Genomic DNA, 11,826 nt, shown 5'->3' with positions numbered 1-11,826 from the left:
GCCGGTAAGTCTGCCGGAATAAGAGGGGACACAGAGCCGGGTTATCGCTGGGGGCCTGAGGAGGAGACAGGCGAGCAGCGGGGGCACTCCGGAGAAAGATGGCGGCGCTGAGGGCATTGCTGAGGGTCCGAGCTGCGGCTGGATGGAGAGCAGGCTGGGGGAAGCAGGTGAGGAGAGCCCCCCAGCCAGTATATATATATATATATATATATATATATATATATATATATATATATATATATATATATATATATATATACACACACATATATATACATATATATATACATATATATATATATATATATATATATATATATATATATATACACACACATATACACATATATATGTATATATGTATACATACATACATACACACACACACACACACATACATACATACATACATATATATATATATATATATATATATATATATATATATATATATATACACTCATAGTAGATGTATTCCAGGGCAGTATGTCACATATGTACAGTATCCTGCTCATAGCCATGCTGTCAGTATATATTCAATATGTGGAGTGTTAGCATTACATTCAATGACTAGTGGGGCTCAGTATATACTCCATATGGTCAGTGACAGGGCAGCAGGCAGGAAGAATGGGCTGTTCATATGCACAGTGATAGGGCTGCATATATTATACATGTGTAGAGTTGCAACACATTATATAACATAAAGATGAAGAAATAACAATATATGATCTATACATAAATGTGTATCACTAGCAAAAGTGCTCCAGTTGTTGCCATTGGCATAATAGATTGGAGGTGATTGTAGATGTTTCCATGAGGGTAGGAGTAAGACACGATAACTGTAGTCCCATAAGTATTGCATAGAATATCAGCAGGAAAAACTATGACACGCGAAAGAGGTGCTGTGATTTGATATGTAGGTTTGTGACTGAAAAAGGGGCATCATATAAATGATAAGTATAATGACTGGAAAGTATAGTAAGTACAGGGAGAAAGAAAAGTATATTGTCTGTATGTGTAGTACAATGAGAGGATCCTATCTATTTTAGACATCACAATATTAATTTTAGAATATTTATTTCCTATTTGTACAGAGAGAGAGAATAATGACGTAAAGTTAGGATATATTTTTATATGCACTAGCATAGGTCAATTAATAAAACAGGGTTATTACATATGTTAAAATGTAATTATTCAATCTGATTGTTTGTATCCCACGCACAAGAATAATCTAACAATTCCACAAGAAACAATCATAGACAATCAAAGATTGCCAAATGGATTGATGAAATGTGATTATTTTCAGATGGAAAATGTTCATCTCATAAGAATTATATTTAAGAGTGTTTATTGGAAATGTACAATTAAAGTCTAACAATCCTACAACTTTCCAAAACAGCTCTTGTACGCCAAACATCTTTCCGCTGTGTCAGGTGACCATTGCAGTGTGTATGACGTTATTGCTTCTTTTTTTTACAGTTGGATTGTTACATGTGCCTCAGTGGTCTATTGATGTGATTGTACATCAGTGCACTTGTTCATAAACACATAAATGGTATATGTGGACAGCTTTATACATAAGGACAGCATGCGTAACATATGTAAGGGTGAATAATTATATTCCACAAGGAAAGTCGACATCACGCATATCAGAATCAAGTTTGCTGTAGGTGGATAGCAGTGAAAGGGTGACATTGTGTATATGTGTACAGCTGCCTGCTTCCTGGTTACAAGAAGGTCAGTAACTGTATGGGGAGGCTCGTCTGCAAATCTGAAAGCTGATTGGCCGGCACTGAGGAGGAGTGGAGGCTGGTGGCTCTTGATCAACCTCTTTCCAGACAGAACAACACTGTTCAGTGCAAACATGTTTTCTTAGTAACAATGGAACAGTCGTTACTGTATGTTTAATGGGACTTCCTACAGAGATCATGTTTATTGGGCCAGTCCTAGTTTAAATCTAGTGACTGATTTGACAGATCATGCTTTCCTGAGGCTAACATCTATTAAAGGCAGTGCAAGGTTTCTTTTCATATTTTGTGGAACCTTTTGTATTTTGGAAACTATATATAATTAGATTGTGGTCTTATGAGTCATTCCTTTTTTGGACAAAAACATGCTAATAACAGTGATATTCTTCTTCAGTTAGTGCTTCTCCAGACCAGAGTTTACTAATATCGCTGCTGTTTTTGCGGGTCAGTCCTCCCTAGAAAGTCTGTGTTCTAGTATCAGCGAACGTGTGCTTGTCACTTGCAGACTGAACTGAACAAAGCAAATGCGTATGCAACCCCTACACCTTCTGTAAAGTACCTAGTGCTCTTTTTACAAACACCAGAGGCTTTCTCCTTATTCAGGTTCTTCCTCTACCTGAAACTTAATCTGTCCTACCACAAGTATAACTCCACACCTGAAATCTCTGTGTGTAAGCAATGTAACCATCACTCCCAAGCACAAACCCATCAGTCTTGCTTTTTGACATATTACCACATTCAATCCCTTGCAAAATCATAGTGCCCAAACTTCAGAAATATTCCCCACTGCTGTACAATTCTGGTTCTCATCTGCAAAGCCCTCCACAGTGCTGCACCCTCCTACATCTCCCCTCGGTTTACATTTGCTCTTTCTTTTGACAATATCTTACTATTATTGATGTTATTTAATTTTTAAAATAATGTATATCTATTAGTGGCATTATAGTCCACAGTGCTTTACAATTCTAGTGACAATGACATGTTTATTGTCCCTTAGAAAGGGGTACTCTGACAGCATCCTTGCTAATTACATAATTTCTTTGTCCTGTTCAGACTTCATGTGGAGCTGATTTCCTCTACTGAGCTTGTTCAGTGCCTTCCACACAGTGCTCAGCATTATCATGTGACCTCCAGTCCTGCACCCATATAACTAGAACATAATAATATACTACATTACTCTGTCATCTTGGGTGTTGATGCCATATCTGGGCTCTAGAGCAGTGTTGGCTAACCTGTGACACTCCAAGTGTTTGTGAAACTACAAGTCCCAGCATACCCTTCCAGCAATAAGCTGCTATATATTCGCAAAGCATAATGGGACTTGTAGTTTCACAACACCTGGAGTGTCACAGGTTAGCCAACACTGCTCTAGAGGATTCCTCTGTCTGTGATCATTTTGTATCTGTAAGGGAGTAGTGGCTGACATATTGTCCCTGTTCTCTTACATATTGTGTTTTCTCCTGCCAGAATACTCTCTCCCGCAGCCAATGCACATCATTGGACGAAAAACCGCAGTTTCCTGGAGCCTCCACCGAGTTTGTGGATTCCCTGGAGTTCATCCAGCCCAATGTCATCTCTGGCATCCCTATCTACAGGGTGATGGATCGGCAGGGGCAGATTATCAACCCCAGCGAAGATCCCAAGGTATGATCCAATGCTGACATTGTCCTCTTACTCTAAGGTCCTGTGATGTAGAGAATGAGACTACTTGACTTGTATTTCACACTGTACAACCTCTCCTGAGCGGAAGGTATTTCAGTGAGATAATGGCCCCTCTGGAACATCTGTAGTACTTGTTCTTCCTAAGAATCTGATCTGTCATTGACACATGGTGATTATTTCCTTGGGTATTTTCCATAGCTATACATAATGTCCAGAGTGATTTTCTAAATATAGGATTATTTTACTTATTCATATTTTATCTATAACCTATAAAGGGGGTCATTTGTTTCTGATTAGCAATTTATATGGACCATCAGTGTTAGCCACAAGCTGAGTCTCAAGCTGGCCACACATGCTGCAATGTTGGGTAATTTGTCTTATATTCCAGTGTGTGTAGCCCTAAAACAGTGTTGGCTAACCTGTGACACTCCAGGTGTTGTAAAATTACAATTCCCAGCATGCTTTGCCAATATATAGCAGCTTATTGCTGGAAGGGTATGCTGGGACTTGTAGTTTCAAACACCTGGAGTGTCACAGGTTAGCCAACACTGCCCTAAAACAACCAGTATGCTTGGTAATTATCAAAACTGATAGGATCATTAACCAGTATGGTGCAAAATGTACATGCAGTCTGACAAGCTGCTGTGAAGCTGAAAGTGATCCAGCCAAGCACAGAATGTCTTTACCCAATGTGTCTACCTGTGCCTGGGGGCTGACATTAAACAATGAACCTGACACCCAGGTTGAGTGTAAGGAGCAGCCCTAGTGTGGCCTCCTTTTGCTCCAGTGCATTGACAATGTCGGCATATGCACCTGTTAAAACAGGTTGTAAATACCCTGAAGCATCCGCAGCTTCAAATTTCTTCCCACATTTCCTATTGAATTGGTTTCCTTTTGAGAACATCCTCTCTGGATTCTTAGGAATATTGCTCATTAATAAACATTTAGGGTGGGCAGTTCAATTAGCTGCCAGGTTCCGTAGAAGCTTTGCACATTGTTTCTGCACGATGCGTAGGTATGAGCAATTCTATGATTAACGTAGTTTGTGCAGAAATCTAATGCTCAAGGCTACAACGGAACCTCGCGGATAACTGAATGACCCCCCTTAGATGAGTTGTTGTCTCAGCGTGAAACTGATTGGGCATGCTTGGACTTGTAGTTACCCAACAAATGGAGAACCACAGATTGCCTTAACCTAATTCACAGACAAAAATAAACAATAACTGCATGTTTATAGAATATACTTTGCAGTAATATAAATTACTGCTGTTACTGCCAGGGGTTGAAGTAATGATGTTTAAATATTATTCCCTGACAATTCCAGTTGACAGACCTCTCTGTCAGTGATGTCAGTCATCGTCCATCACAGGATGACGTGGCTGCAGCAGTGGTTACAGTAATATTGTTTCTTCTTTTTATCACTTGCAGATCCCTAAGGAGAAAGTGCTAAAGTTTTATCACACAATGACCCTGCTCAACACAATGGACAGAATCCTTTATGAGTCTCAGCGACAGGTTTGTAATTCTCACTTTACAGTAGGAGGGACAGTCTCTGTGTCCCATAGCTCCCTTCCGTGTGCGTTACCCTGCAGTGGAAGGGACAAGCTCCATGTCTCATAGCTCCCTTCTGTGTGCGTCACCCTACAGTGGGAGGGACAGTCTCCATGTCTCATAGCTCCCATTTGTCTGTGTCGCCCTACATTGGGAGGGACAGTCTCCATGTCCCATAGCTCCCTTCCGTGTGCGTTACCCTACAGTGGGAGGGACAGTCTCCATGTCCCATAGCTCCCTTCCGTGTGCGTTACCCTGCAGTGGGAGGGACAAGCTCCATGTCTCATAGCTCCCTTCTGTGTGCGTCACCCTACAGTGGGAGGGACAGTCTCCATGTCCCATAGCTCCCTTCCGTGTGCGTTACCCTGCAGTGGGAGGGACAAGCTCCATGTCTCATAGCTCCCTTCTGTGTGCGTCACCCTGCAGTGGGAGGGACAAGCTCCATGTATCATAGCTCCCTTCTGTATGCGTCACCCTACAGTGGGAGGGACAGACGCCATGTCTCTTAGTTCCCATCTGTCTGTTACTTTGTGCTAGAAGGGGGAAATTCTTTGTTTGTACAACAAAAATGACATTGACTTCATAATTGGTCATATCTCTCGCAGGGAAGAATTTCATTCTATATGACAAACTACGGAGAGGAGGGGACACACGTGGGCAGTGCAGCTGCTCTCAATGACACAGACCTTGTTTTTGGGCAGTACCGGGAAGCAGGTGAGCCGTCATCTGTACATTAATCCTAAAACCTGCAATACATATGTACTCTGTGTATAAATTATTGTTGCGATTGGTTTTTCTTGTTCTCTCTCTAGGGGTCCTGATGTATCGGGGATATCCACTAACTTTGTTCATGGCACAATGCTACGGCAACATCTTGGACGCCGGAAAGGGGAGACAGATGCCTGTGCATTATGGCAGTAAAGATCTGAATTTTGTGACCATCTCCTCCCCATTAGCAACACAGATTCCACAAGGTAATTGTAACAACAGTGCAGCCCCAAAACCATACCTGTATTCTCCTTTTCTTCACTACTGTATACTAACACTGTGTGTATTACACAGCTGTCTACTGTTCATAGCCCCCCCCCCCCCCACACACACACATAGCTCCATCACTGCACCTTCATACTGCAATGCTGCTCTCTACTATTCCTGTACTGATGTCCCCCCACACAGCTCTATCACTGCTCCATCATCCTGTGCTGCAGCTCTCTACTACCACACAGCTCTATCACTGCTCCATCATCCTGTGCTGCAGCTCTCTACTACCACACAGCTCTATCACTGTTCCATCATCCTGTGCTGCAGCTATTATTTCTGTGCTGATATCCCCCACCCAGCTCTCACTGCTCCATCATCCTATGCTGCAGCTCTCTACTACCACACAGCTCTATCACTTCTCCATCATCCTGTGCTACAGCTCTCTACTACCACACAGCTCTATTACTGCTCCTTCATCCTATACTGCCACCCCCACACAGCTCTCACTGCTTCTTCATCCTGTGCTGCAGCTATTATTTCAGTACTGATATCCCCCACACAGCTCTATCACTGCTCCATCATCCTGTGCTGTAGCTCTCTACTAACACACAGCTCCATCACTGCTCCATCATCCTGTGCTGCAGCTCTCTACTACCACACAGCTCTATTACTGCGCCTTCATCCTGTACTGTAGTCCCCCACACAGCTCTATCACTGCTCTTTCATCCTGTACTGTCGTCCCCCACACAGCTCCATCACTACTCCTTCATCCTGTACTGTTGTCCCCCACACAGCTCTATCACTGCGCCTTCATCCTGTACTGTTGTCCCCCACACAGCTCTATCACTGCTCCTTCATCCTGTACTGCCGTCCGCCACACAGCTCTATCACTGCACCTTCATCCTGTACTGTTGTCCCCCACACAGCTCCATCACTGCGCCTTCATCCTGTACTGTTGTCCCCCACACAGCTCCATCACTGCTCCTTCATCCTGTACTGATGTCCCCCACACAGCTCTATCACTGCTCCTTCATCCTGTACTGATGTCCCCCACACAGCTCTATCACTGCTCCTTCATCCTGTACTGATGTCCCCCACACAGCTCTATCACTGCTCCTTCATCCTGTACTGATGTCCCCCACACAGCTCTATCACTGCTCCTTCATCCTGTACTGATGTCCCCCACACAGCTCTATCACTGCTCCTTCATCCTGTACTGCCATCCCCCACACAGCTCTATCACTGCTCCTTCATCCTGTACTGCCGTCCCCCACACAGCTCTATCACTGCACCTTCATCCTGTACTGCCGTCCCCCACACAGCTCTATCACTGCATCTTCATCCTGTACTGCCGTCCCCCACACAGCTCTATCACTGCACCTTCATCCTGTACTGCCGTCCCCCACACAGCTCTATCACTGCACCTTCATCCTGTACTGCCATCCCCCACACAGCTCTATCACTGCACCTTCATTCTGTGCTGCCATCCTCCACACAGCTCTATCACTGCACCTTCATCCTGTGCTGCAGCTCTTTACTATTCCTGTACTGACACCGTACACAGAGCTCTATCACTGCAGCTCTCGCTGCTGTTCACGTACTGAACCCACACATAACTTTGTTGCTACACCTCCATTAACAGTATAACTGTGTTATTCCTGCTGTCCAGCGTAATTTGTATATTTTGTCTGATAATCCGGATACATGAATTCTATATTTCCCGTTACTTTCCCTCAGCTGTGGGTGCAGCATACGCCATGAAACGTGACAATGTAGATCGTGCCGTCATCTGCTATTTTGGTGAAGGAGCTGCCAGCGAAGGAGACGCTCATGCTGCTTTTAACTTTTCCGCCACATTAGAGTGTCCTATTATCTTCTTCTGCAGGAACAACGGATACGCTATATCTACCCCTACCTCCGAGCAATACCGCGGAGACGGCATCGGTGAGTGCAGGCGGAGGACCATGGTGGTTTATTAACCATACAGTATATCTCCTAATAAGACTGCACACTAAAAGCTGGAACAAACATTCTTATGTGCTCATAAGAGCTATTAATAATAATAACAACAATAATAATAATATTATTATTCTGCACCTGAGGAGGGGGATGATCTCACCAAAACGTTGTGCTTTACACTTGTTACTCCCTTTCTGTGTTGTAGTATCAGGGCAGTAGAGGAGGTCATTTGAACAGGAGCACCACAGCCTCTGAACCTCACACACTTAACACATTTTACAAGATTTACCTTCAGATCTGTGCTCTTCATCTGTCATAACCATCAGCTGAAAAGATAGTGACTCTGCACACTCCATAGAGATCTATGGACACTGCCGGTCATGAGTGCGTACACACTGCAGATTTTGGAACGTCATCGTTCCATCATTGAACGAGATTTTTAGTTTGGTTTAGAAACCAAATGAAACGATACAATGTGCTTTGTAATGATAATCACTCATCGTTGCAGTGTGCATACTAATGCGATATTGGGCCAAACAGTTGTTTATCGGGTGATTGGCCTAATATTTGGCTGAAAACCCTGTAGTGTGTACCCAGGCTGGATGTCTTGTCAGATTTCATTGTGCTGGAAAACAATACAGGGCTTCATTATCACTTATTAGCCAATTGCATCTGTAGCTCAATGAGACAGCAGCGGACCCCCGATAGATATATATTTATATATCACGGGCAGATTCAATTAATTGCGAGGTGCCGCCATCACATGCGCACCTTGCCAGCTAATGTGGTACAGAAATCATCTGTTCATTTTCACTTGCATTTCTATGGGACGCGAGGGGAAAGTGAGCGCAGATTTTAGGAACCCTGACACATTGCTTCTCCGCAGACTGTTCTGTAGACACATCTGGCCAAGTTGAATCTGCCCCATATAATTCTTGATATTACCTTACATACATATAACTTTATGTAAAAGAGCTACTAACAACATGATTATATATATTTTTTATATTGGCATTAATTGTCCACTTCACCCATTATCTATTAATCTACACCGATACCCTCTTAGATTTCAGCACTGGGAAGCTCAAGCTTTTAATAGCCAACGTTCGTAGATGTATGCTATAAATGTGTCTCTGTGTCAGCCAATCGGGTGCTACGTTTACTACATGAACCTGTCCTCTTTCGCTTTGTACATTTCACAGCTGTTTGAGTGTTCCATAGCTGAAATCTGGACGTTTGGCAGTTCTCATGTCACCCTTAAAACATCTCTGATGGGATATGATGAATAACTAATGGTGGGTGTCCCTGGGGAGACTTCTCCACTGCTCCACAGGGGCCATTGCATCGTTCCCAAAACTTTGCTTTTTTAAATGCTAATTTAAAGTCTTCCGATCAACGACGTATCTTGCACAATGTTATAAGATGCATGTTCATATTGGAACAACTTGGATTTTTTTTTTTATTCAGTAGCCCATTAAATAGCACAAATAGAAAGTCTTTCTGTAAATAATGTTCCTAGAACACCCTGTACCTAGGTAACGCTGACTCAGCTGACAAGAGGTGTAAGATTTATGACTTTGTGTCGTCACAGCTGCCCGGGGCCCTGGTTATGGTATCATATCTATTCGAGTGGATGGCAACGATGTCTTCGCTGTGTATAATGCTACCAAAGAGGCCAGACGCAGAGCAGTAGCAGAGAACCAGCCTTTCCTCATAGAGGCCATGACGTACAGGTAATCTAGAGCTGTGCTGGACATTTGGGGGCACTTAGCTGCAGAGGATGAGGCTAAATAACTCTCGTACTTATTGAAGGATCGGACACCACAGCACCAGTGATGACAGCTCTGCATACCGCTCTGTAGATGAGGTGAATTACTGGGACAAACAAGACCACCCCATTTCTCGTCTCCGTCACTACATGCTGCACCAGGGTTGGTGGGATGATGAGCAGGAGAAAATATGGAGGAAGAAGTCGCGCAAGATGGTGAGCCTGGCTCTGTTTGTACAGGTTATATTGTAGTACTGTACAAGGTCATCCCTCTAGTGTGCGCCTCCACTTAGCTGATCCATAGCAGTACGCAGGGAGAAAGGGCACAGCCTGTCTTTGTGCTTCTACCGGTCTGAGATCACTACATTAACATATTGTGTTCTAATGTGTGCCCAGGACCTGGGCTGTGTACATGGCATAGTGGGAAAATACAGGGTGTGTGTAACAGCAAAGGGTAATAGTGGGAATGTGCAATGACTGTGTATGTATAGAAAACATAGTAAGATAATGCTGGGAGAGTGTGTGTGGTGGGCAAGTGCAGGGACGTGTGTGTGTGTGTGTGGTGGGCAAGTGCAGGGACGTGTGTGTGTGTGTGGTGGGCAAGTGCAGGGACGTGTGTGTGTGTGTGTGGTGGGCAAGTGCAGGGACGTTGTGTGTGTGTGTGGTGGGCAAGTGCAGGGACGTGTGTGTGTGTGTGTGTGGTGGGCAAGTGCAGGGACGTGTGTGTGTGTGTGTGGTGGGCAAGTGCAGGGACGTGTGTGTGTGTGGTGGGCAAGTGCAGGGACGTGTGTGTGTGTGGTGGGCAAGTGCAGGGACGTGTGTGTGTGTGGTGGGCAAGTGCAGGGATGTGTGTGTGTGGTGGGCAAGTGCAGGGACGTGTGTGTGTGTGTGTGGTGGGCAAGTGCAGGGACGTGTGTGTGTGTGTGGTGGGCAAGTGCAGGGACGTGTGTGTGTGTGGTGGGCAAGTGCAGGGACGTGTGTGTGGTGGGCAAGTGCAGGGACGTGTGTGTGTGGTGGGCAAGTGCAGGGACGTGTGTGTGTGTGTGTGGTGGGCAAGTGCAGGGACGTGTGTGTGTGTGGTGGGCAAGTGCAGGGACGTGTGTGTGTGTGTGTGTGTGGTGGGCAAGTGCAGGGACGTGTGTGTGTGTGTGGTGGGCAAGTGCAGGGACGTGTGTGTGTGTGTGGTGGGCAAGTGCAGGGACGTGTGTGTGTGTGTGGTGGGCAAGTGCAGGGACGTGTGTGTGTGTGGTGGGCAAGTGCAGGGACGTGTGTGTGTGTGGTGGGCAAGTGCAGGGACTGTGTATAGAGGGCCTCGGTGTGAAAGTGCAGGGACTGTGTGTATAGCAAGAGTGCAGGGACTGTGTGTACATGACTTAGTGGGTATTACTGGCATGTGAGTGGCACAGGGATTACTGCATGTGAGGATACATTACTGTCAGCAGACTTATAAGTATTTTCTATTTGCAGGTGATGGAAGTTTTTGAAGAGGCTGAACGTAAACATAAGCCCAAAATCGAGCACATGTTTGCGGATGTCTACTGCGAGAAGCCACCACATCTGAAGAAACAGGAAGAGTCTCTGATGAAACATTTGAAGACTTATGGGGAACATTACCCTTTGGACAGCTTTGAGAAGTAATTCCCCCGCGGGGGCAGGAACATTCTGTTACTCCAAGATTCCTGTTACATTCTCCAGGCTGGGTCACCTCCTCGGGCTAGTTCCAGCTTTTTATTTTCTTATGGAATACATTTCTGATTTCTGTGGTGGCTGTAAACGACATTATTTATGGAGAAGGTGGTTTTAAAGCAAGTGGCAGATTGCTGGAGATATGAGCCCTTTCCCTGAGAAACGTAGGATTGTGTCCAAGGCGTGGTGAGAAACGAGAGACTAGACTATAACATATTCTATCAGAGAACACTAAACAAGGGAGCAACTGTATAGAGATTGCAGTGAATAAATGTCTTACGGATTTGGGTGTCCCCATTTGGTCTTGGCTCTTATTTTCATTATTCACAGTATTCAAAGACATATTCACTTTCAAACAAGGTGTCTTCTATTAGATTAGATCTTCTATATAGAATCATTCAATACCCATCACAAGTCTGGCCTGCTCTGGGTGTTAACTACTTTGCTGTGCCTCCCTTTGGCAACTGAAAC

General features: G+C 44.5%; 1 protein-coding gene across 1 annotated transcript; it reads left to right on the top strand.

Annotated features, from left to right (window-relative positions):
* Position 1: 1 nt before the first annotated feature.
* Positions 2 to 11,648, top strand: BCKDHA (branched chain keto acid dehydrogenase E1 subunit alpha). Its single transcript, XM_075186909.1, has 9 exons — positions 2 to 167; positions 3,216 to 3,392; positions 4,839 to 4,925; positions 5,567 to 5,675; positions 5,774 to 5,935; positions 7,680 to 7,886; positions 9,493 to 9,634; positions 9,714 to 9,885; positions 11,137 to 11,648. The coding sequence occupies exons 1-9, from the start codon at positions 99 to 101 to the stop codon at positions 11,305 to 11,307; spliced, it is 1,296 nt and encodes a 431-aa protein (XP_075043010.1). The 5' UTR covers positions 2 to 98; the 3' UTR covers positions 11,308 to 11,648.
* The last annotated feature ends 178 nt before the right edge of the window (positions 11,649 to 11,826 follow it).

This window comes from Mixophyes fleayi, chromosome 9, assembly GCF_038048845.1.
Source record: "Mixophyes fleayi isolate aMixFle1 chromosome 9, aMixFle1.hap1, whole genome shotgun sequence".
Classification (NCBI taxonomy): Eukaryota; Metazoa; Chordata; class Amphibia; order Anura; family Limnodynastidae; genus Mixophyes; species Mixophyes fleayi.
The sequence above is the reverse complement of the archived record's forward strand: the minus strand, read 5'-3'. Positions and strand labels throughout refer to the sequence as shown.

Excerpts from the sequence above, each read along its gene's own strand:
- BCKDHA (XM_075186909.1), top strand. The coding sequence starts at position 99 with ATGGCGGCGCTGAGGGCATTGCTGAGGGTCCGAGCTGCGGCTGGATGG. Across the intron at positions 168-3,215 it reads GAGCAGGCTGGGGGAAGCAG|AATACTCTCTCCCGCAGCCA; the intron begins GTGAGGAGAGCC and ends TTCTCCTGCCAG. Across the intron at positions 3,393-4,838 it reads ACCCCAGCGAAGATCCCAAG|ATCCCTAAGGAGAAAGTGCT; the intron begins GTATGATCCAAT and ends TATCACTTGCAG.